General features: G+C 43.0%; 1 protein-coding gene and 1 long non-coding RNA gene across 2 annotated transcripts; one reads left to right on the forward strand and one right to left on the reverse strand.

Moving 5' to 3' along the window:
• Positions 1-299: 299 nt before the first annotated feature.
• Positions 300-25,097, forward strand: SLC22A3 (solute carrier family 22 member 3). Its single transcript, XM_085055885.1, has 11 exons — positions 300-1,035; positions 10,277-10,380; positions 11,945-12,099; positions 14,499-14,664; positions 15,446-15,563; positions 19,363-19,460; positions 19,570-19,784; positions 22,193-22,301; positions 22,546-22,658; positions 24,028-24,127; positions 24,851-25,097. Exons 1-11 carry the CDS (start codon positions 622-624, stop codon positions 24,906-24,908), a joined length of 1,650 nt encoding a protein of 549 aa, XP_084912011.1. The 5' UTR covers positions 300-621; the 3' UTR covers positions 24,909-25,097.
• On the reverse strand, positions 12,093-18,481 carry LOC146439771 (uncharacterized). Its single transcript, XR_014850898.1, has 3 exons — positions 18,300-18,481; positions 13,878-13,911; positions 12,093-12,538 (listed from the first exon to the last, which is right to left on the reverse strand). It is a non-coding gene; the product is annotated as an uncharacterized LOC146439771 (long non-coding RNA).
• Positions 25,098-25,458: the final 361 nt, after the last annotated feature.

A 25,458-nucleotide genomic window follows, 5' to 3' on the forward strand; every position in this document is an offset into this window, starting at 1 on the left:
TTTCTATTTGTGGAAGGAAAGACTATAGATCTTTTGAAACAACTGTTTTCCTGCCCCTGCCATCCTGCAGAGAGCCTGCATCACTGGCTGATGCTTTTTACAACGGCTTCTGTGCTCTTTCCCATTTATCTCTCCACTTCATCCTTGCACCTATTAATTTCTCGCAACTGCTGCGGGACCTGGCATTTGCGGCTCGCCCTCCCCGAAGGAGTTAACCGGGTTTATTACATAATCTGTTTAACATTCGGGATGAATAGGAAAAGCACGCCCCTCCTCTCCTACAAACTGTTTGTGCTCTGTAGCTGGGACTTCTCGCCGGCGGTGTGCGAGCCCAGTGCCACTTGTCGCGCCTTGTGTGTCCCCGGCTGTGCTGGCTGCGCTCCTGCATGTCTGCCTGCAGCCGTGCCCCGCTCCGGCTCCGCTCATGCCACCGGCAGCATCGCATGTCTCCGTGCCTGTCTGTCTGTCTGTGTCTGTGTGTCTGCGTGTGCACGTGAGGAGAGAGGAGCGAGGGGAGGCGAGATCGTCACGTTTATAAGCAGTGCCGGCAGCCGATGCGAAGTGTGAAAGAAAACTCTGCCATCTCCCGGGCTGCTGCAAGCGGACGGATCACCTCACATAATGCCATCTTTTGATGAGGTTTTGAAGGAGGCTGGGGAATTCGGAAGATTTCAAAAGAGGGTCTTTTTCCTCCTTAGCCAGACAGGCATAACTTTTTCTTCCCTGTTCGCCAGCGTGGTTTTCCTTGGGCCAGCACCAGACAACTTCTGGTGCAGGATCCCCGGGGCTGCTGAATTAAGTGAACGATGTGGCTGGACACTGGAAGAGGAACGAAACTTCACGGTACTGCCCCTGCACCTGGGGAACGAGTCGGTCAGCGGGGAGTGTGAGAGGCTGGATGTCACTTGGGACACCTCTGTCAGCTGCAGCAGCCCTCTCACCCACCATGGCAATCGCAGCACGGGTAGCCTGCCGCTCGCCGCTTGCCACGATAGCTGGGTGTATGAGCAGCCCCACTCCTCCATCGTCAGCGAGGTAAGGAAAACTCCCATCCTCTAATCAGCGGCTTCTGTCCTGGTGTGGGATTGCAGCAGTAAAATGGGATTGCTAATGCAAGGGTCGTTGCTTTGCTGGCTGCTTTTCCTTTCCTGATTTATTTAATTTTGAGTCACAGGCACATTGGGACAATGAGTATGCTCTAGTGCTGGCATCAAGCTTTTAGGAAAAGGTGAGCTGATATGAAAGGTAGCTGTCCAAAGCCAAGTGCCCATGCAAAGTCAAATACCCTGCACAGATACTGCTCTGTCTGTAGAGGAACGTCAGATTAAAACAGAGTTAAGTCCTTGCAGCTGAGGCTCCTGGTGCTCAGTTTTGGGCCAGGAACTTCGGTGGTGTAAACTCCAGGTGTACTTTATGACCTGGATCAATTATCTATTATTACATTAGTACATTATGTATTTTCTATATTTTCAGTATTGAATATTTAAGTTTTCAGGTAATAAAAAACAACAGGTGGCAGACTGCGTGAGATCTGGCAGGAGTCAGCAGAAGTGATGTGTACACTATGACCTGGATCTATGTACATTATCTATTTTATGTATTTCCAGTGTTGAATCTTTCAGTTTGCAGGTAATTAAAAAAAAAAAAAAACAAACAGGTGGCAGACTGCCTGAGATCTGGCAGGAGTCAGCAGAAGTGATTGTGCTTACTAGAGAAAAAAAACCAAAAAACAAATACACATTTTTACCCAAAGCTAACATTCAACTTTTCCTGAATTCAGTGCCAGAGAACAGCAGGCTATTACCACTAGTGGTAACCACTGGCAAATGCAGTGATTTTTTAATGAGGCTTCAAAAGGCCATTGAAGATGCTTTCCTAGGAGATCCTCTGTGTAATCTGTAATTGAGCTGTGGATGTGCTGTGGTCTGTCTGCAAAATACAGTCTGCACACTACGAGTGTGTCTTTCAGGGTCATTCTGACAGCAATTGTCACTCATATAGTGATGAAAAATACAAAGTGTGCTTAGAGGGATTGGCTCAGAAATAAGCAAGGTGCACTGCAAAATGTGTCAGCACAGCTGAGGGCTCTGGTTCCTCTCTGTCTCATGAGCCTCCTGCTGTGGTTTTTAACTGGGTGCTTGCAGTGGAGCTGTGTCCTCTGAAACACAGAGCATGGCACAGCAGGCAAAGCCCTGAGCAAACACTGGAAAGAGATGCCTATCCCATCCTCTCAGTTCACCACCCTCCTCCCGTCCAGCTGGGACTGCTGTATCCACTTGCTGGCCTCAAGCTGCCCATAGCAGCAGCTTTTTTCCCTGAGCACTGCATGCAACCTGAGCAGTTTTAGCCAGGGTCTCTGCTCAGGGGAAATCAGAGCACCTGACTGGCCTCGAGCAAAGGTTCAGAACTGACTTTTGTGTATGATCCGTGAAATCAAGGCTGCTCAGAGGGCTGCAAATGACATGCAGGGAGCTGGTGTCAAACTTTGGTCCCTCATAATGACATATCTCTTCACACGTTGGCAGTGGAAGGCAGGGCTGGGTGGGCAGGAGGACAAATGGTGCCTGTGAGCTGCAGCCTGGCTCTGGAACAATCCATGGGACATGGCTGTTGTGGGATGTTTATACTCCTGCTGCCTCCAAGGTACCTCTGCTGGGGAACTGTGAGGAGTTAGACCTTAAAAATAAAAATAAAGAAATTAGTTTTCTGTGGTTGTCCTCTTTCCCCATCAGCCTATAGGAAAGCATATAGGTTGTGTCCATAAGGTTGTGCTCAGAGTCCGTTTATAGCAGCAGTTTGTGTATCTAACAAAGCCACAGGCATTTTCCAGCAGCAATGAGCCACTGGATACAGCTATGGGAAAAGGAATCCAGTATTTGTCTTGCAGCAATAAATGGGAGTGAAAGGTCCAATGTTCTTGGCAAATATCTCGTCCATCTGCACTTTCTTCCTCTTTTCTGCTGGGGAGACCCTGCAGGGCCAGGGAAGGGAGGAGGGATGAAGGAATGCTTGGGAAAGTGCTCCTCACCTGTACACCCGAAGGTGCATATTGGGAAAACCATGGAGTAACAGCCTGCAAGGAATGACAGGCTGGGACTGTCTCTCCCCTGTGCCAGGGCAGCAGGTCCCACCATCGGTGTCACTGTGACTCCTAGAGACACTCTTGCTGGCCAAATCCACCTCGGATGGAGGCTGCTGGGCTGTGACCTGTGCCACTTGGAACCTCTTCCCACTTTTGCAACATTTTCTGGATAAATCGTATCCCACGAGGCTTGATTTCTTCATCTAAAAAGGAAGCTTGTGGCATGCATGTCCTGACTCAATTCCTCTGAGATCAGCTACTAAAAGGAGCTTGATATCTTATTAATAAGTTACACATCCAGCAAAGACAATTTCAATCCCAGATTTAATTTAGTCTCTTTTCTCCCAGCTGAGTCTGTAAAAAACCATGACTCAGTTAAGGCTCTGTTTAATTAGCTCACCAAAGACTTACTTTTTCATCCATCTACTTGTAAATGCTTCATTTTGTCCATGTGTGCAGAAATCTTTTTGTTTCTTTCAACTAAAGATTTCTGGCATTTTATGTCTTGTTGAATCAACATTGGAAGTGACCAGGGAGACAAAGTTAAAAGGATGAGTTACAAACCAGTCTCAGGATGTATGTTCAGGGAGAAAGAGAGAAGAAGGGGGGAAAAGTCAGTGTAGTTAAGGAGTCCTTCCAGGCCTATGGCAAGCACAGATCCAGTGTGGATTTGCAGTGTGGCAGGAGATTCAGAGGGAAAAAGGAGGCATGTAAAGCCTTCTCTGAGAAAAGAGATCCCACAGCAGGTCTGCAGCCAAACCACAGGCTGTTACAATAAGTTCTGAGCATCCTTCAGAAGCTAAATCATGTGGCTGGATAGACTGATTTGTGAGGAGCTGTGAAATGAATGACATTGTGGTGCCTGACTTCACTGCTCTTGTTGCTCACTGGCCATTCTCATCTTACATAGTTGTCTTATCAAAGGTGTTCACAGTAACATCAGCAGATGGAAGCAAAGGAGAAAAGGGGACTGTGGACTGATATAAAGCGCACACTTCTTTGTAAGCAGTATCTGGGCTGTGTTTCTGTGCATCACCTGCTCCTGCAGGACTTCTGAGTCTCAGTGTTGAGGAACAGCAAGGTTCTGGGAGAACATACCAAGACTTTCCTCCTACAGCGTTGAAGGGGAAGATTAAATTTTATTAAGAAATCATCAGAGGAGCAACACATGGCAAAGCCAGTTACCTTTTTCTAGTGATGAGCAGCACAGTATTGCTAAACATTCCCTCTTAAAATTTTCTTTTGGTGTACAATGGCCTTTGAGAATAGGTCCCCACTTCTGCAGTGACATGGCCAAGGGTTTCTGTGCCCCATTGCTTTAGGTCAGGCTTTTCTGTGTTTCAGTCCAGATTCGAGAAAGTTGTCACTGGTGCTGCACACACAGATCAGCACTGTGTTAGGACTGAAAAAACTAGAGCTGGGTTGACATAAAGGTTTCAAGATAGCATTTTGGGACACAGCTGTGCTGCAGGTGGTGGATCTGTGCAGGGAACCTTGGCCCAGTGCTATCTGCTCTGGTTTAATTGAGGGGGTTTTTCCACATCTCCCTGTGAAACTGAAAGATGCAGCTGCATGCATCATCAGCAGGATGGGAATGCAGTGGCTTCTCAGATTTTGCCTGGAGAGGGAAGCTGAGGGGGTAAATTATCAAGCTAAATCCATTCCTGGCTCATGCCAGCTGGTACCATCTGAAATGATTCTGGTCCCAGCAGGTGTCTGGCACTGCTCAGGAGGGAAGGCTGGTGTCAGCAGCAGCTCTTATAGAGGGTGGATTGAAGGAAAGGGCTGTGTTTCTGGGCAGCAGATGGAGATGGAGAAAAAACAGGGGTGCTGGGAGACTGCAGTGGACCATGGTGCCACAACCTCATGCTCTGGCTCAGGTCACTGCCCGAGCTCTGCAGCACTTGAAACAGAAAGCATTTTGCCTGCGGAGTCCTGCTGGGTGAGCCTTGTGAAGGACCCCTGTATCCAGGACATACCAAATGAGCCTAATTCTCCCAGGAAACTATGCTGAAAATGGGATCACTGATCTTTAGTACTGCTGGGCTTTGGCACTATGTACTTTTATCCCAGTGGAGACAAACTCAGCACTTTGTGACAGGGCGGCTGGAAATCATGTGCAAAGGGAGAGCCATTTTCTTCAGACATTTTTGTCATTGATGACTCCTCGAGGCATGGGCATGAGTTACAATTGTGACTGCTGGTGGAATGGCCTGAGGTGGTGGAGGAAAGGAAGACGGAGATCTATATGGTCATCACCAGCTACAGCACAGCTGGGTGTATTTTGGGCAGCATTTATTTCAGCCTTTGTTGGCAGGAGTTGAGCAGAAGGGACAGATTCCAATTTGTCCTATCTGCAGCAAGTCTTCACATTGTAGGTAATGTCATTTTAAGACTAACAATAGTTTGTTCCCAAAGTGTGAGGTCTGAGGTGGAAAAATAATCATCTGAACACAGCCTGTTACACCTGCTGGGAACCAATCTTCGTACTTCTCTGCTCGCTGGCCATCTCAGAAAATATCAGTCAACATTCGCAGAGAAACCTGGAAGGAAACAAATAATGTTTTTCTCATGGTTTTTTACAGTCCCTTAGAGAAGGAGATAACGTCAGTCAAACTCAGGGTGGAGAAAGCACACATGGTCTTTCTGCTATCCTCTTTCAAGAGAATAAACAACTAAATTCACCCTCAAATTGTTGATCTAGTGTGACTGTTGTTACTGGCATGGCAGCATATCCCGTCTTATTTTCACTGTCATGGTGGGATTAATACTAATTAGTGGAGGGAAAGGGGAAAAGGGCACATAGAGAGCAGAGGAAGCAGCAATTGCAGAATTTCTTATGAAACTCTGACTAAGATTTCTCTGTATGGGAGGGGCTAGAGCAGTTGTTTGCAGGTGTTATGCCAGTGGGACTGGGTTTTTTCCACTGCCATTGAGCCCACTGGTACTAGTTAAGGGTTCAGTCTTTTTCTTATTGTTTTGAGGACAGCTGCTGCTTTTACCCCATTAGGAGATGGTGAGTTTCTCTGCCTCCTTCTTTGCATTGGCCCTGAAGCAATGTAAATAAAAGAGAAGTACAGAACAGAACAGAGTCTGTCCTAGGAGACTCAATGAATAAGATGATCTGTGTGGCAGGGACACAAAGGTAGTGGCTGGACTTTGGGTCATGCACAGGAGAGAAACCTACAAAGCTTTCAAAGCTAATCTGTTCCTCAGGCCTTGAGTCCCATTGTCCTGGAAGCAGAGTAGAGACTCACTCTGCTTGTCCTGTTAAGTGCTCAGCTTGAAACAAGACACGGAGAAGGAAAGTTGCTTCATCCCTTAGCACTGTGACCGAAGCTTTAACAGAAAGAGAAAAACCAAGTAATTTCTCCCTTTCCACTGCATGCACTTGCAGAGAGGTTTGTTGCACTTAGAATGCGGGAAAGATTGCAGTTTGAAAGGCCAGTGGACAAGACAAGTGGAGAAAGAGCTGCCCAACAACAAGTAAGGAACATTCAGCAACAGTCAGCGTCTCCCTGGGTTTCCTTAAATGATGAATATTTCACTGAACCATTTGTCACTAGGAGTGAAAGGGTAAACCAAACTCTTTTTGGTCAAATTTATGAATGCCATTTAAAATGTGTGTGTGAACTCTTGACATGATGCTGCAATTGGGCTGGGGAATCACTGTAAAACTCTTTATTGACCATTGAGTTTAATCCATTGGTTTGTAATTTAATTGTAACAGGCAGTAAAGTGCTTCAAAACTCCTACTCAAGGCTGCTACTTTTTGAGGAGCTTTTAATGGCATATTGTGGTTTAAAACAATATATTTCTACAGGGATATGTGTGCTGAAGTAAATAAAGGTCTGCCATTTACCAGGAATTACAAGTTTGTGGTTAGTCTGTAGGTCAAACCAAAATGGAAAATGTTTGCCTTGTTCCAAAGCTATGAAGAAGTGAGAAGTGGCCACAGCCCCATATTTCCCAGTCATTAGTCATGTACAAGCTCAGCCAGTTGCCACTCCTTCCTACAGTGATTACACCACTAATGAGCTACAAGGAGCCAATGCCAAGCCTCTTCCTTCTCCCACAGACATCTCACCACTCAGGTGGTTTGCTGCTGCTTTATAGATCAGTGAAGCACAGCAGTGCTGTTCCTTCCAGTCACACCACTGCTTCTGTAAATCTGAGCATCTCATTGGTGTCCAAGCCTCAGCAGGTATGCAAACGTTCATCACAGGGATGTATTTCCAACCAGCAGTGGATGGCTGCATGGACTGCAAGGCTGGCAGGGTGGACAGAGCTATTTTTCCTATCTATTAGGGACACTACAGAGAAATGTCCTGAAAGAGATGGTTCCTGCTCCTTGTCTGTGATGGCAGCACCTCATTTCTGCTTACAATGGCAGCTCATCATCAAGGCTAAGAGAAAAGGAGGGAGGAAGTGGACTGTTTACCAGTTTGGCAGTTTTTAGTCAACTCCCTGAACAGAAAGGGTCTGTGCTGGGTGCCTGCACTTGTGCAGTGAGGGGCTTGGCTGGGAAGCACAGCAATGCCAGGAAGAGGATGTGCCCTTGGCTGGAGCTGGCCAGCTGAGGTATCAACTGCTTGATGATTACAGTGAGGAGGCAGCTCTCTGGGGTCTGACAGGGACTGTTAGGGTGTAGCCAGTGCTGTGCAGAACAACAAAGAGGCTTAAGATCAGGGGAAGAAAAACCTACGGCTTTACTGTACTTTTCCATATCCTTCTCCCCCTGCCCCCTGGCACTGAAATAAATGTTTTAGCATTTTTAGAAGAGTAAACACAAGCCACCATGTAAACATGGATAGGCGTATGAGTGTTCAGAAACAGAGAGGAGGCACCATGCCACTACCTTTTGTGGAGGCTGCTAGCAAGGATCATGGGAGGTGTTTGGTAGGGTTGTCATGCAGGAGGACTACAGAGTAACTGGAGGCAGTCTGAAAGTGTGGGTAAACTGTTGCAGACGATTTTTATCCAAGGGATGTATATAAGGATAGCTTTCAGGCACAACCAAACCGGGTCACAGCTGAAGCAGTGAGGTGGATCTGACAGGCAGCTTGGATAAAGAAAAGATCTCTGCAGGGTGTTCAATTCTCTTTTAAAGGTTACATTCCCCTCTAAAGGTTATGTTTGCAAATGAAAACCAAGACATTAGCAGGATGATGACTTCAATGCTAGGTGCTACGTCAGGCAAACAGAAGTGCTTATCTGTACCAGAATTTATTTAAGTGCTTAGAAAATGACAAAGTGCAGGACTAACTTAGAAGAACAGTTAGTGTATTGCTGCTAATCTTCAGAAAGAGCCCATAGCTCCTTAGAAGTTTTCTGTATGTTCCTATTTCCCAGCATACATACAATATTTGACTATAGTGTTAGTGTAGGGGTAGTTTCAGCTGCAGCATAAATCATAGGAAATTGCTGTACAGATGAAAAAGTCCTCTCCATTAAAGATACTTTCTCCTTCCTTTCTGGCATGTGTTTGTTCTCCTGCCTTTTTTCATGATAGTTTATTCCTTGTCTGTTTACAGTAAAGAGAGATCAAATAATTTAAAAATAAATACTTTTTTTTTTGAAAGGGGTCAAGGACAGTCCCAACCTCTGGCATCAGCACAGGCAATTGCATTGTGTTCTAAAAATCTTCTTTTAGTGGTCATTCTCTTAAATCCCCCCTGTTTTCCAAAGATACATATTTTAATGCTATTTTCCAGGCTTGTCATAGCTTCAAAAAGCAAGAAGTTAAGCAGCATTTGAAATCTGAAGGTGCTGCTCCATGTTCAGGCTATTTTAGGAAAGCATTGTAATTGCCCTTGAGTATGACAGCTGAGAGCAGGTTTTATTCCTCTCAGAGGTTTCTGCAGCTCTTGCTCAAGATTTACAGAAGTGGAAACCAGGTGCAGATAGCTTGACTTGGCTGAAAGGTGGCCAGTCAGGCTCCCTGGAGTAATGGGGTTGACATCAAACCCATGACTTTGTTTAACATCCGTGAGGTGGGATGTCTGTCAGCTTGGAGACCTATGAGATGCCCCTTGTGGGTCCTGCACAGGCACCTCTGGGATCTCAGGCCCAGATAATCCTCTCTGGACATTACACCATGAAAATGGGCTGAGATAGAGCTTGGGCTCAGGACATTAAATTTTAGGGTCTGGAGAACTGTAAATGGCAGAAGAGGGTGCTACCTCTGTAGCCCACCCTGTGGCCATTCTGTTCAAGCACAGTGCTCGAGCAGTGGTGTTGTCACATGCTGGTGAACACAAATGTGGCACACTGTGTGTGCTTCAGCAGCCAGCACTTTGTTGAGATGAAAAAATTTCTTATAAGACACATCTGAAAGCAAAAGGATCTCTCTAGGGTAAATGGTGGCAGCTGCTGTTGTCTGTGGCTTCCTTTGGTCCCGAGGCCTCATTGTTCCAAAGATTACCCCAGGTATGGACTGAAACCTCCCAAATCCCGTATAGTCTGCAGTGGTTAATACTTCTTTATTCTCCAAGAACCTCTAAAGTAATTTCCAATGCTGTGCCATCTATTGAATTACTTTGTTTTTAGTTTTATTCTAGTTTTAGTTCCTAGTCCCTTCCTTCCTCTCAACCACTCCCCACTTCCCTTTGCCTGCACACATCACCATCCCCATCCCCTTTAGTGTGCTAGAGAGTTATGGATGCTGCAGTACAAGGAATAGAGAAGTCTGAGAAAGCTACACCAAGAAAATACTTATTCAACGTGTCTCAAATTGTCCTAGATCTGTTTTCACTTTTCTCAGAGACATGTTTTTGCTTTCATCTAGAAGGCACTAAGAAGAATAACCAAACCATTTCTATAAGATGATGTTTTCACTGGCAATAGCTGTGGACCCTTATTCTGCACCGAGCAAAGTCAGAACTTTGCCTTGGTAACGTATTTAACAGTCCTGTTTGCAAAAGAGTGATTTGCTTTCCAAATCTGGACAACTGATACATGAAAGGCAGCATCCTTTTGGCAAGGAGGAGCTTTCCTCCTGTCTTCATGACCACTTGAAGTGTGCTTGCTATGGGCCCACTGCTGCTTGTTACTGAGCAAGTATGTTTGAGCTTTCCCGTCCTCTTCCCCTTCCTTTTCCCCTTCCTGTGTGGACCCATGCAGTTGTATAGTGTTTTGTCCTGAGGGTGACAAATGACCCACCTGGGTGTTTATGCCTCTCCCTTGTTCCCACAGTATGATCTTGTGTGCAGCAATGCCTGGATGTTGGATCTCTCACAGGCCATCCTCAATCTGGGGTTCCTGACTGGTGCATTCATCCTGGGCTATGCTGCAGACAGGTACAGTATAAGATCTGCTGTCCTTTGTTTTGTTGGGAGGTGAAATAATTTCCAGTATCACCTGCAATAGGTATGTGTCAATATTTTGCAGGTTTAATTCACTTTGGATAAACATCCCCAAACTGTGTTAACAAAATCCAGCCAATATAACTTTTGCTTTGATTCAGGCTGGAAACTTTATGCAATCATACTTACTGGTCCTGTTTGGACCTTAAAATGCCATGAAATGAGCTTTTCTTGTGTTTTCCAATGCTTCCTATGCACATCTGGACCCTGTCACCCTGTGCATTGGCTGAGAGCACCACTGTTGATTTCAATGACAGAGCATTTTTCTTCAGTCTGTTAAATACTTTCTGCCTGGTTTATATTTTCTTTGGTATCTGTAGTAATAATAATAACTTACAGTATTATTTCTTCATGGGCGGACTTATCTGTAACGTAATCTCAGAAAATTTTGAACTAGCAAACAAAAAGGACTTTCAAGGGAACCCTATCTTTCCAAGGGATATAGTAATAAGGGAAAAAGATAAGCAAAAAAAGAGGCCATGGCACTGACTAACTTAAGATACCTTTTCTCAGTGTCTGGCTGTGCAATTGTGATACTAGCACCTTAAAACTGTGAAAGAGCAGAGATATTAGAGCCAATTGTTAAAATAATATATATAAGAGTACTTGTGTATTAAGCATAATGTAACTACTGTACAGCTGTGAATGTTGTATATCAACAATGCATCAAAATGTGCTGCAGCCAGATCATTTGACTCTTGTCTCCTTGACAGCCCTCAAAAGAATGGATCTGGTTGAAAATTGCCTGGGTTTTTTCCTGCACTAATTCTTCTCATGAAACCTTTTAAAGAAAATGAACAAACAAATACTGTTGCAAATACTTTATAGTAATATAAAAAACAACATCATTTTTCGCAGTTTCTTCTTAAAACATCAACAATGGAGAAAAGATCTAGTTGTGTTCCAAGGACACAGTTCCATGAAACTATAGGAGGATTTTTTTTTAAATTATGGTTTACCTTGGGCACACAATTATGTTTCCTGATGGAAAATGAGACCACTGGACACATTAGGCAGAGTTTGAAAATAAGCTGTTTAAACCTAAAGCAAACCTAGAAAATCACATAGGGTAGTTAAAGCAGAAATTACTTTCACACCACTGGCTGTATTTATTATTAGGAGACTAATTTGTGAAAACAGAAATTTTCAATAAAAATTGCCCTTATCAAAAACCTGATCAGATTAAACTTGATAAAAAACCTGAACTAGAAAATATGGGCTATAGTTTAGGTACAAAGAGAGAAACAGTTTTTAAAACAAAATGGGGACTGGTGAATTTTGTTTTGAAACTAGTGATGTAAAGACAGTGATAACTCCCAGAGGGAAAAAAGTTACATATCCCAGGGGCCAAGATTACAAAGTTTCAGAGAGCCACCCTTTGGAAAAAGACTGGTCTCACACAGGCACTTTCAGATCTAGCATTGAAATAAAATGTTAGAGAAAAGAAAAAATCTTTGTGTCTTTTCATTATTTTCACTTTCTTTTCCTTTTTCAACAGATATGGGAGAATCCTCATCTACCTGCTCTCCTGCCTTGGAGTTGGGATATGTGGTATCATAGTGGCATTTTCACCAAATTTTACTGTATTTTTGATTTTCCGTTTTCTCCAAGGCATGTTTGGCAAGGGAACCTGGATGACAGCCTATGTGATTGGTGAGAGCTATTGCCTTCTTTTTTTCTTGGTTGGAAAAAGGAGGGATTTTTGGAGGGCAAAGACTCTGACTACATCTGTTCAGCATAGTATTATTTATTGGTAACAAGGCACTGGCCCTGGAATCAGTCAATCCTATTTAATGCATTTGTCATCCAATGTTTAAGAGGTGAAGGAATAGATTATGGATGTATAAAGGTTTTCTTACTACACTGAAGATCACCAGGATGATAAAAAAACTACAGAGCAAGCCCCAAATAAACCGGATGCACAAACATGGTTTATTTTGGCAGAGTCTGAACATCTTCCACAGATGCTCAGAGGAGTTAGATGTTTTTCCTCCCTGAGAGGACAGCTTGGCTTGCAGCTTTCATTCTTTAGCTGGGAGACTTTGCTTAGTGTCAGGCTGGACACCAGGGTCCATATATGGATTATTATTTCCTGAAAAGGGAAAAGGAAGGGAAGCTTTCTCATAAATAGCATCAAAACAGCATCTTTGGTAGATTATAGTTTATCTGTTGGTAGATTATAGCTTATCAGTCCATAGTCTACAGCAATGAAGCTCCTTGCATAGGAAGCTTCCTTTTGACACGGAAAGGATATTGTGGCATCTTGAATGACTGCCAGGTTCAGCAGAGCAGTCATAGAGCATGAAAGAGCAAGATGTTGAGGAAGGCATCCTACTAGAGATGGGATGTCACATTTACTTAAAATCAGCCATTTGGTAATCTACTGTTATAAATCAAAACGGTGATTACATCAATATATAGGGCAAAAACTTGTACTGTTGCTGTTGTCTATGAGGCCTGTGGCAACTGTTTAAAATTCCTAGTGGAATTTAGATGAATGGGAGTGGAATTGCAACCAGACATAAGCACAGTGGGACCTGGGATGATGAATGTACAAACATACCAGTCTAGCCCTTTTAGCACCTCAAGCCCAGAGGAGCCTTGTTTTTCTGGGCAAAGTTACACTGCTGAGCAACTCATGTCCAAGATCCAGTGAAAAGACCAGAACCCATTTTTCCTTACTGCCATGCACATGGCTCAGTTTTAAACTGAGATCTTACCCTGAAACTCTGGCAAGTACTCTGATCAGCAATATGTTTTATGACAGACCCATGGCTTCCTTAAAATGGCCAAGCTTTAATAGAAAGGAGTGTTTTTCAGTGCTCAGATCAGACTGCCTGACTCTAGAGGAAGATTCAGAGATGCTGAGATCCTGAGGGACAGTGTATTACTGCAGACCTAAGCAAGGTGCCCGACTCTTAGATAGAGTGATTCCTTCTAAATCCCTTCAGGGATCAACTTATCTCCCGAGACTACCCAGAGTATTTACCAACCTAACCTATTTTAAGAAACATATCATAGGTTTGGTTGCACCAAGAGGGTGGCTGCTATTAATACATTTCCAAAGCTGTTGATCTGTGTTTCAGGATGCCCCAATAACCTCCCTTTGCTTTTACATACAACCCAGCTCTTTCGGAAGGCAATGCTAAGCAGCTACCTTTAGGCAGCAGACTTGCCTCTGAGCTATGCAGACATGATGAATAGTAAATCAAAATTTACTATGGTGTCATATCTCTCTGCATTGCGAGCCAAACCAAATCATTGTTACTTCGAAAATTATCTCCCCTTTAATAAAATAAATAAATACATTTAAAAGAAAGTATTTTCTGTGTATTGTAAACCAAGGTAAAACCCTCTGCTTTTATTCTGAAGGCCATGTGGTGGTGACAGTTTCAGAGCTAACAGGAGACACTTCTTCATGCATTGCTCACCTCAGTTGTAGATGTCATGGCCATGGGATATTGCCTGAAAAAAGAGCATAGGTTTCAGAGCTATTAGACACATTCACAAAATAGAAAATCCACCAAATGATTAAAAAAACCCCCAAACAACAAAGGCTATAATGGTTCCAGTAAATAAACCAAACTGGATTACACCTTAGCCCTCAGAGCAACCAGCATGGTATGGTTAAATTCTCTTCTCCACAGACACCTTTTCCATATTACCTGCCAGGAACAGCCTCTGCCTGAAGGATCCTCTTGTCTGGGGCATGTGCCAAAACTGCACCAGGGAAGGTGCAAACAATTTCCCAGTCATGAATATGGTGCAATCTCAACCCCCTCTTGTGGCCCCATGTGATTCAGTAGCAAACAGGCAGAAACCTCTCTGGCTGAAGAAGGGTGGGTGAGTTGATGAGGAGGTGTCACCCCTGTTTTCCCTGGACAGCCACAGTGACATGCTGACACTGCTGAAGACAAGATGCTGGGCTAGATGATGAAGACAAGATGCTATGAGCTGATACAGCATATCCTTCCTTATGTTCCACCTCTAATAATTTTTTTCCAAATTAGATTTGTTACTGTGTGATTTATTTTTGCTTTGTCTCTGCTCAGTGACGGAGATCGTTGGTTCTGATCAGCGGATTGTTGGAATCGTGATTCAGATATTCTTTACCCTGGGAATTATGATTCTCCCTGGAATTGCATACTTGATTCCCACCTGGCAGGGGATCCAGCTGGCCATTTCACTGCCCAACTTCCTCTTCCTGCTCTACTATTGGTAAAGTTGCAGTCATTGCTCTTGTCATTATTGTTATTGTTATTCTAGCACTTTGAGAGTCCTGCTGTGGCCCCAAGTCTCTAGACTGGAAGATGTCATAGGTTAAGAAGAAGATATTTGCACATTGTTGATTTTGTAATTTGTAATTCCTTTTTTGTGAATTGATGAGAAAGCAAAGTGCTGTGCCATGTAAACACTTGTCTCATTGTGGCCATCCAATGGAATGGATCCAAAGAAACTGACCCACAGAGCCTCTTCCTGGACATTGCTTCCTTAAACATTGCCGTCTGTGAACTTTTAAATTGTGAATCCTCTTAACCCTAGGCTAGCAGAAACTAAAACACACGTCAGTGGTTTGTGTTCAGTTTATAAAAGATGTATACATTTGTGTGTGTGTACCTTACAGTGATGCAACCAGAAGCTTCCTGATCTGGCTGTACATTTTACTACATGTGTTCAGCGTTGGCTTTCATTGTTGCTGTTCTACAGGAACCTCCATTGCTTGTTGGTTACGTTTTTGACAACCATTGTGCAAATACAATAGTTAGATTTTTGATTTTTCAGCTGTGCAGAGTATTGATATAGTCTATTTTCTTCTTTCTTGTCCACTAGGATCAAATATTTTACAGGAAACTGACTGCAAAGCAGTCCTCAAAAGAGTTTCTTTATCCCAGAGACTGAAAAATCCGTGTGTTTTGTGTTAACACAAAGATAAAAGACTTTGGTTTACTTATGATGTTACAGGGTTAAAGCCTTGTTTATGACTTTTGTGTTCTTACAGGGTGGTTCCTGAATCTCCACGTTGGCTCTTGACTCGCAAAAAGGGAGAGAAGGCATTAAAAATCATGCGCAACATTGCAAAACACAATGGGAAATTTCTCTCACCACATTACTCAGAGGTACAGTCATGTGTTTGAGCTAGAGGTTTTTTCTAAGCTTTCTTAAACTTTGGAAGGTTCAGTGGTGTTAAAATGCATTCTTTTTAAGGGATGGAAAACACTCCTGAAGGGTCACACCAGAACAAGATCGTCAGTCCCACACCTAGTTTGTAAATTACGAGATGGTAAAAGTGAACTGGTTGGAAATATAAGGGCTGAAAAAAAAAAGAAGTTTGCAAAACAATATATCAGGTCTTTCTTTTATAACACTCCCACTTAAAAAACTTGTGGGAAATGATGGAAACTAACCTGAGGGGCAATTTCAGCTTATTTCACAGCAGTTACCATTTTAGGTGACAGAGTGCAGATAGCAGGATCCACTTTCCTGCCTCTTTTCTAGAACTTTCTTTTACAACTGAAAGAGAAAATGAAAATAGAATTTAAGTATCAATTTTCTTTCATCCCAATAGGGGGAAAATACACTGCAAAATTCACAATTGAGGAAGCTCCATTTGAGATTACTATTTACGAAATAGGAAATGATATGTTAGAGCACCTTCCAGTACCTAGAGGGGAGTTAGGAGACAGCTGGAGAGAGGCTTTTGTCAAGAGTGTGAAGTAACAGAACAAGGGGCAATGGTTTCAAACCGAAAAATGGCAGTTTTCTATAAGATATTAAGAAGAAATTCTTCACTGTGAGAGTGATGAGGCACTGGAACAGATTCCCCAAGACACTATAGATGCCCCATCCTTGATGTTCAGGGCCAGGGTGGACAAGGCTTTGAGCAATCTAGGCTAGTGGACAGTGTTCCTGCTCATGGCAAAGGAGTTGGAACTTGATGATCTTTAATGCCCCTTCCAACCCAAATCAATCTATGATTCTATGAATTATTGTCTTTGGCTGGGGCATTTACACTGGTGAGATTCCCACCTGCTGATCAGCATTACTCAGTGCCAAGCGTGTCCCAAGTCATGTAGCAGAAAATTGTGCTGCTGCAGCTTCCCTTCCACATTCAGCCCTGCATTCCTACACCCACTTCCTCACTGAACATCAGCATTTTCAAAGCATCCTGTCAGAAAGATGGGTGTCTTTCCTTGCTTTTTGTTTTAAGTTGTATTTATATTTTTTCAAAATTATCCACACTCATGACCCTAAGCCACTCACAGCTGCAACAGATTAACCTCCACACATCCAGATTTGTGCTGGATCTGTTCCTGAGACCTTTTTAATATAGAATGCCTGTCATCCTGTGTGCTGTGCCCAGACAAAAGAGAGCATCTCCAGGAAGAGCATGAGTAATAGATGAAGTGCATTTCTCACATTAGCTGATATCAGACTTCTGTTTCACAAAGCACCTCCAAAATTTCAGACTAAGAGCTGCAGGTGTGGGGGGACAGTGAGAAGTAAGAGGCATTATCCCTCAAGGCACTTGGGCTCAGATTTTCCAGTATGTCTGTATCAATTTCATTGGCCAAGTCCCTTACACAGCTCTGGATGCTGCAGCTTTGAGTTTTTGTTGGCATGCAAAAACCAGAGATGACCTTTGTATGAAAAAAGGATAAACATTTGCTGCTTTTGCTCTGTGAGTTACGACACTGGTACAGGCCAACTCCAACCAGAGTTCATTAAGTTAACTGTAAATTATAAACTCTTTTTTTCCAGTTGCTCATACTTATCCTACCATGGAGTGCTTTTTCAAACTGATTTTCTAACTCTTAGTCTCTGTCCAAAACCAGAATGAGCTGCAACCAGCTGAGTAGGAGCTGCTTCTTAAGACAATTGTGGTTTGAACCCATCCCTTTATATACAGTTTTTTCCCTGCCCTATAGACTATATCTAGACATCTGTATTTCTTGCATACATTAATCTACATGTGTAAATTATACATACATGGATGTACATAATAACATGCATGGCCCATGCAGATTTATGCATGTGTAGAACTATATACACAAATATTATTGTGGAAAAAGTGATATGTAATTTTGCTGGAATATGAAAATATGAGGGAAGTTATAAAACTTCATCCAAGGTTTTCAGATAGTGTATCTTTGGAAACATGGGCCCTGTCACTGAATTCCTGACTGCACTGATGTGAATAGCAAAGTTCTTCTTGACTTCAAAGAACAAAAAGAGGATTTTTTCCCCTACAAAGAGCTGACTCTCCATCGTGCTTTTTTTCTTCATCTATAAAAAGGTGCTCAGTCATGCTTGGGGTTATTGTGACTTTATTAAGACATAAAAATACAAGTGGCAGTTGTGCTGAATTTATCTCTAGTCCTGTGGAAAGCTAAAACCATATTTGCACAAAGTCACAACTGATGGCTGGCAGCCTGTTCTTATAAACAACAGACATGGCAGCTTTATAACCATATTATTAGACAGCCAAGAGCAGTGTACAAACCCAGCAACCTCAGCCTGCATCACTAAGGGCTCTGGCATTCAGCACAAGTGGCAGTGCTTTGAAGAAAACTTTTGGCTCTGATTACAGAAGAAAATGAGAGGGAGTAGAAGGGAATTTCAAACAAACATGGCATTTCTCTGTCTGTCTTACAAAGCTTTGTATCAATCAGTTATGAAAAAGTCATCTGTAAATCCATCCAGCCAAATCTCATTGAAAAGCAGCTGTGCTACCTTATCATATAATAAAACAAATAAGGGGTTAAAGCTTTGGGCTCAGCCCTGGCTGAGCTGATGAGACCCCCAGGCAATGCCTTCAGCTTTACCCATGTTCTCATCGTGGATCTGCACGTTACCTTGAGCTTCTCCATCCTTTCACTCCTGTCTCCCCGCTGGCCTGGGCTCTTGCACTCGTGTGAGCAGCAGGTGCTGTGGGAATAAAGAGGGGTTTGCTCTTCTCCTTGCCCTCTTAGGCCTGCTCTCAGGAGGGATTAATAACTGAGAGTTAAAGCAGCAAGGCTGTCTGAAGTCCTTCTAAAATGGCACAGCAGGTTTAATCCCATGTTCCCCACAGCTGTTTTGAGAGCTGATAGCAATCCCAGCTGTTGCCAGTTCTTGGCCAGTATCATGGTTTGTCCCTGCCTAAAACCACCTGTGCTTATCTTCCTTGTGTTTTCCTCACTTGCCAAAGGATCTTGTGAACAAAGTGTTTCCACCTGGCTTGGACATTGCCATTAAAACCGCTGGCCAGAGTTAAAAACAGCCTAGATCAATGTAACTAATCCCTCTTTGGCCCTGCTGGTGTTCTGGCTCCATAATATTTACAGCAATGAATTTCAACAGGTAAACACAGACTGTGTGAAATCCTGCTCTGTTCTGTTAGTGTTAAACTTTCTAACAAGTAATTTCATTGTCTCATTGTGATTGTATTGGAGGCAGCTGAGAACAGATTTATTATACTTTGTAGGCAGTATGAGGACCATTAATTCATACTTCTTCTATCAGGGTAAAAGCCATATTCAGCACAGGGTTTTGTGTATTTTAAAACCCTCTGAATTTCCTATGGCAAAAGGCAAATCTGCTCCCAGTGGTCCTGATGTGACAATGACTACTTACTGCCTTCCAATAAAATCCTGGTCAACAACAAGGAAGAAATATTTTTTCCATTTTTAAGTTGAGATTGGGAATTTTTTTAATGGATTTTTGCTTGATCAACATTAAGGAAAGCCCACAGCTGTGTCCAGTGATAAGCTGTTCCAATACCTGTGCACGGCTCTGGAGTGCAATGAGCAGCAAACTGCTCATCAGCACCTTTGCTCGCTGGACTGCAATATTGCAGATCACAGTGTTTACACAGAAACTCTGGCCCAGTGCCTGCCTGACCCCTAACAGCTGACTCCTGCTCACTTGTCTCCTCAGATCACTATTAGCAACGAGGAGGTCAGCAACCCCTCCTTTCTTGACCTGGTGAGGACTCCCCAGATGAGGAAGAACACACTCATCCTGATGTACGCCTGGTGAGTGCCCATGTCAGTCCAGCTTGTCACCAGGGTGCTGGGTTTTGAAGAAAGATTCTCTTGTGACTTTTATTTATTTGCCTCTCAACATTTTCCCTTTGCTGTTTAGGTTCACAAGTGCCCTGATCTACCAAGGCCTTGTGATGCGCCTGGGAATTATTGGAGGAAACCTCTACCTAGACTTCTTCATCTCAGGAGCTGTGGAGCTGCCTGCTGCTTTCCTGATTATAGTGACAATCGATCGCATCGGCCGGCGCCTGCCTTTCGCCATGAGCAACATCGTGGCGGGAATTGCATGTCTCATTACTGCCTTCTTGCCAGAAGGTAATTCCCTTCTCCATGGCAGGCTCGTTGGCTCAATGAATCCTCTCTGAGCAGGGACAGCGAGCCACACAAAATTGCAGATAAAAGTAAAAGCATCTGGTGATAACAAGCAGCACCACAGTCATGGAACAGCACACCTTATTTACATATAGATGGCCCTGGGATGTGGAATAGGTATATCTTTGATGGGTTATGAGCAACAGCTGGGGGTAGTCTTAGAGAAAATGTTTAGAAAGGCCCTGTACTCTCTTTGAAGGCAAATGCAAGGGAAGAGTATGCAAACATAGTGGGAAAATACATTTCCGGGTATGGAACACATTTAGTGATGTAAGAAAACAGTGATTTAGGTGAGTCATCTTGGTAGTCTTTTTGTTTGCCAATAAAACAATGCAAACCACAACACAATGTAGGGGCTGTGGTAGACAACATAGAGATTGTAGCCTTGCCCTTGCTCTCCCAGGGTTTGGACAATGCTAAGAGGCTGGGAGAAAGATATGGCTTTCAATTAAGCTTTTCTTATCTGGTTTCAAGGACAACTAAAAGGTCTGATACTGCACAAAGGCTTCTCAGCACTTGTCTTTTCTGTAAATTGTTTTCCCTACCATGTTTGGGTTTTTTTTTGTTTGTTTTTGTATTGTTTTTTTTTTTTTTATCCCTAGGGAAGCATTTGGAGGTGCTTTGAATTGTATATAACCATAGGATTATGCTTTGCCTTACTGTAGCTGAGGACCAGCTGCTGAACAGACATTAGAAAGGCTCATTCCTCCCCAGAACTGTTCCTGTCAAAGTGAGGGACAGTCCTGGCTGTCCTAAGAGGTTTTAGTTCCTGAAGTTATGTCATGGGGCTGTCAACAGCCTGCTCTCAGCAGTGGTGAAGTGCTGAGAGGACCCTGCCCAGGTGAGGAGAGTACAGCCTGGGGATTAAGGTACTTGCAGATGGGGCACTTGAGGTCCAAGTCCTGGTTGAAAGTAATCTGTTTATACAGATGGAAAGAGCTGCAGTGACAGCTCTGAGCTGTGAGAGTCCCATCACACTGTGGTGCTCACACAGTTTGAGTCCCCTGGCAGAGGGAGGATCCACACAGACGTCATCATCACCTTGGGAATCTGATGGACTGAAGGGGTTCTAGGGAGATGATGTGGATTTGTTTTGTTCTCTCCAGCCTTTGTTTTTCTTATATGTTTTAGAAAACAGAAGTTTTCAGGGCAAAAGCAGCGTCTCTCAACATGGGATGAAATTTGATGGGGGTTTGTTTGGTTGTTTTGGAAGGGAAATAAACCCAAGTGTCTCATTTTTGGTTCAGAGCAAAATGAAATGTTTTCTTGTTCTGCTTATTGAACTTTTGAGAAAACACAATCACTGCCAGAGCCCTCTCCAGTGGCAGAGCTCCCCTTTGTGCCAAGTTCAGGCTTGTTTCACTTGCCTTCCTGTCTGCCTAGTCATGGTTAGACCACGCAGGAGACTGTCCTCTCCAAAGGGCACAGCAGAAGTGTTTATCGCATTCCTTGGGATGCACTTCCAGAGAGCGCCAGCTCTCCAGAGAGGGCGCTTGGACTGCTGAGGGCTGCTCATGAGAGGGGTGATTCTGTCCTGTGGGGTGTGTGTGATCATTGCACCCCTGCTGGTGTACAAGGGCTTCCCACTGATGTATTCAGGGCAGCGGCTGCTCACCGGAGCTTGAGTGGAGCTGGGAGAGCTGGGCAGAGCCAGGGGGGCACTGTCAGGTACAGACTGCGCCAGTTGTGCCAGGTACAAAGACAAGCACCAGGGAAGGGGAGGATGACCACGAGTAGCATAATTACCAGTGTGTCTAATGTGCAATGGCTAGAAAAATTATGAAGAGTAAGTAGGTGGACTGCTCTAGGGAGAATTATTTTATCCCTGGAGGTTGTTAAGAGATGTGTAGATGTGGCACTTTGGGATATAGTTTAGTGGTGGAGTAGCAGGGCTGTGTTAACAGTTGGACTCAGTGGTCTTGAAAGTCCTTTCCAACCTGAATGATTCTGTGATGCTATGCAACTTTAGAGGTACCTTCCTTGTGGTCAGAAGGCTTTGGCAGGTGACTCAACAGTGTTTCTTACAGCATAACATCCCAATATAGATAAATACTCCTTTCTGGAGCAAAATTTGGATGTGGTCATGGAAGCTTATGATGTTCATTCTCCCACCCATGCTGTTATGCCCCATCAGCACCTTGAATCAGTCAACTCAAGTGATTTGTAATTCTCCAAAGCAGCCTCTCATGATGTTTAAAAGCAATAAACACCTGCATATTTTGATATTTAGAGCAGTGGCCTTTCAGTCTGATTTGCACTGATTCTGCTGACAGAGCCTGGGCCTCTCAGAAATACTCTGCTGGTGTGGCAGAGCACATTTCTCATCAAAGTGTTTCTTTTTGTATAAACAGATATCTCATGGCTCAAAACGACAGTTGCCACGCTGGGAAGACTGAGCATCACAATAGCTTTTGAAGTTGTGTATCTAGTGAACAGTGAATTGTACCCTACAACGCTGAGGTATGTCAAAAGCTCCCAGCAACCTTCCAGCTTTTTCCTCAGCTTCTCCCCATTTCCTATTTCACTGTCCAGTAGTTAAACTTGGTTTTCTCCAAAATTTCCCAGATGAATAGCCGCTGCTCAAATGTGGATGACATATGCTGATAAGATAATTTTGGAAGTAAATCTACACTCTGCTCTTGAAACTGCTGGTAAATCTGTTTAGTAGCACTCTCTAATATCTGGTACTTTTTGTCTTTTGCAGAAACTTTGGTGTTTCCCTGTGTTCAAGTCTGTGTGATCTAGGTGGGATCATAGCCCCATTCCTGCTTTTCCGATTAGCGGCCATTTGGTTGGAGCTACCTTTAATAATTTTCAGTAAGATTTGATTTGCAATGTTCTTTTGGTTTAAATATTCTTCTCTTAACATAGCTTTTCTTTCTGGGTAAAAGCAGTATGTGGCCTCACCTTCCCCTCAGACCAGCTGCTCTGCACCTTAATGACTAGAGCAAGAGGCTGAATGGTGAGTGGGTGAAATGTGATTTCACTGCACAGAGTGAGTGAGGTCTGTTAGGATAATTCTGCTGAAGGAGCAGAAAAGAAACCATGTGAAGTGCTTTAAAACTGAGAAACCTTACAGTTAGGTTCTGTGATTGCAGAGAAGTAAGCTTAGGCTGCCAAGAGTAGAGGTTGATCAAAAATCTGAGGTTTTTTATAGGTACATTTATGACTATGGATATTGCACTATCCATAACTTTGTATTCCTGTCAAATTCTTTCCCTCAGTTGCATTTTGGAAAAAACGTAAGTCCTGTGCAGTAATTCTGTGGGGGGAAAAAGTAGTTATTTCCAACAAGGACACGGGAGTCTGTGGCTAATCCAGACTTGTGGGAAGTAGATGTGACTGGGAAAAATCAAAATGAAAAGGATAGAATAAGAAGGGAAATTGGCACTAATGAAAACTTTAGTTGAAAACAAAGTTGGAAAGACAAAAGACATTTTAAAAGATTACCATTATTCCAAGAAAAGACATAGATAGAAGTATAGTGTTTACATTATCTAATTATGAAATTCTGCTGCTTCTGAAAGACATATGAATTCCCTCTGTCTTAAGTAAACAGCTACAAAATCAGAGAGGATCTGATTGAATTGTGCAACAGTCAGGGAACATTTGATTTTTTGCTTCATACTCTCTATTTTCTACTTACTACATTATTTAAATCATATCTATGCAGGAAATTATTCCAAAATATTCATTCCTAATTCAGATTGCCTCTGTATCTGAATGCTGTTTCCCAAGGAGGAATCTTTTTTCTGAATCACATAATTTACTTTGGCCGTGGATAAAGGAAGAGAGTATTTCAGGAAAATCCCAGTGGTTTCAAGAAACACAGATGCATCTACATAACAGAGCCCTTTGAGCAAAGGCAGATTTTTCTTAAGTGAGAAATATTATCCTGGTTCTAGTGCTGTTTTTATACATTTGCCCAAGTGCTCTTATCTCAGTTTTTTGACTTCTAAGATCTCCCTTTGGGGAGATCAGGTGGCAAATAAACTCCTAGCCCTCAAGTGATTTTGTAATAGGCTAAATTCATGTAACATAGAGGTGTTTGATTAGACATAGCTGATGCACTTAAAAAAAAATCACACTTCAGACTTAACCTGAATAAACTTTTCTCCGTGGATAAATGCTGAAAATAAAAAACAATGTTCTTATTGCTTTTGTGTTTCTTCAATGTCCATTGTAGGTATTCTCGCAGCTGTCTGTGGGCTCCTAGTATTGCTTTTACCAGAGACAAAGGGAATCTCATTACCAGAGACAGTGGAGGATGTGGAGCAACTTCCAAGGTATGACATGTTTTTTCTTACTTTTACTTGGGTGAGGTGTCCTGAGGATGTTCTCCTCCAACTTTACCAACTGTCATAAAGTATTGATGTTTTCCAAGTGTCAAATTCCCTAGCTGGGCTTGTATTATATGAGCAGGTGGTATTTTCCTCAATAGAAACCTGAACTTTGCAGTATCACTAAGGAAGGCTGTTAAAAAAATGTATTGTGATAAAATCTGTATTTTTCTCGGAGAGACACAAAGCAAAACAGTGTGCAAGAGAGGTGCTGCAAAGCCCAGCCTGCAACTCTCTGCTCGAGAAAACCAGCCATTACATCAATCAAGCATCCTGTGAAGAAGGGATGCAATTATCATGGATGCAATTCCACAATTCGTAAAGTCATTTAAAAGACACGAGATGGATTTCTAGCTGAAGGGTTGTGGGCACAGCTTTCCCACTCCTGGCACACAGCAAGCCAGACTCTTCACTGACCTGCAGATATGCAGGGAATATTTACACCGTGGCTAAATAATGTGAGAATCTAGTGCTATACATTAATGTTTCAAGGAGAGGCTTTGAATATTACATTAACAACTTTTGCCTGATTCAGTGTAGAAACTAAAGAAAGTGGAAATTTTCTATGCAAAAACTTAATGTTTCAGTACTGCATCTTGGACTACAACTTGAACTGCATATTTTCCTGTTTTTTCACGCTGACACCCCTCTCCCCTTCTGTTTCAACAGTCATTTTGGAAAATGTGGCAAGAAACGGAAACACCAGGACACCAACTCTTATATTTGACTTTTGAATGACAGCACTGAGCAAAGAACTTTGTTCCCATACTGGGAATTTGTTCTCTACTTGCCACTACTTCAAAATTTGCTGCAGAATATGGATTAAACTTCATGTTCTCCTTCTAAGCACAAGGACATTTAATACAAGTAGTGTATTTTTCTATGAATATGGAATAAATTCTTTTTTTTTTCTGAAGTACGCTGTTTGCAAGAAGGGAATGTGGTTCCTCATAGAGAACAGACCAGTTTTAAAAAGATGCACTGTCCAGCTGTGAACTTGTATTTATTTCTTTATCTATTTGAGACATTTGTTTATTGTTTTGCTAGGATTTATGTTTGGGTGGGAAGGGTTTAAACAGTACTGCTTGTTTAAGATTTAGATGACCTTGAGGAGGAGAGAATGACTATTTCAACCTGTCCTCCTTTGCCACTGAAGAATCTGGACAAGTAGAAGATATTATTGCTCAGGAAGGAGGGCACTGATCGGGGTGACTCTTTCCCTGGTTGGCAGAGATGGGAATCAGCAGTGTGCATCAGGAGAACCTCTCTCTGGTCTG

The sequence above is a fragment of the Lichenostomus cassidix genome, chromosome 3, assembly GCF_008360975.1.
Source record: "Lichenostomus cassidix isolate B80296 chromosome 3, HeHo_3.0, whole genome shotgun sequence".
NCBI lineage: Eukaryota > Metazoa > Chordata > Aves > Passeriformes > Meliphagidae > Lichenostomus > Lichenostomus cassidix.

Bases quoted from the DNA above. Each gene is read 5' to 3' on its own strand.
- SLC22A3 (XM_085055885.1), top strand. From the start codon at position 622: ATGCCATCTTTTGATGAGGTTTTGAAGGAGGCTGGGGAATTCGGAAGA. The intron at 1,036-10,276 runs GTAAGGAAAACT...TTGTTCCCACAG, and splicing joins ACTCCTCCATCGTCAGCGAG to TATGATCTTGTGTGCAGCAA. The intron at 15,564-19,362 runs GTACAGTCATGT...TTGTCTCCTCAG, and splicing joins TCTCACCACATTACTCAGAG to ATCACTATTAGCAACGAGGA.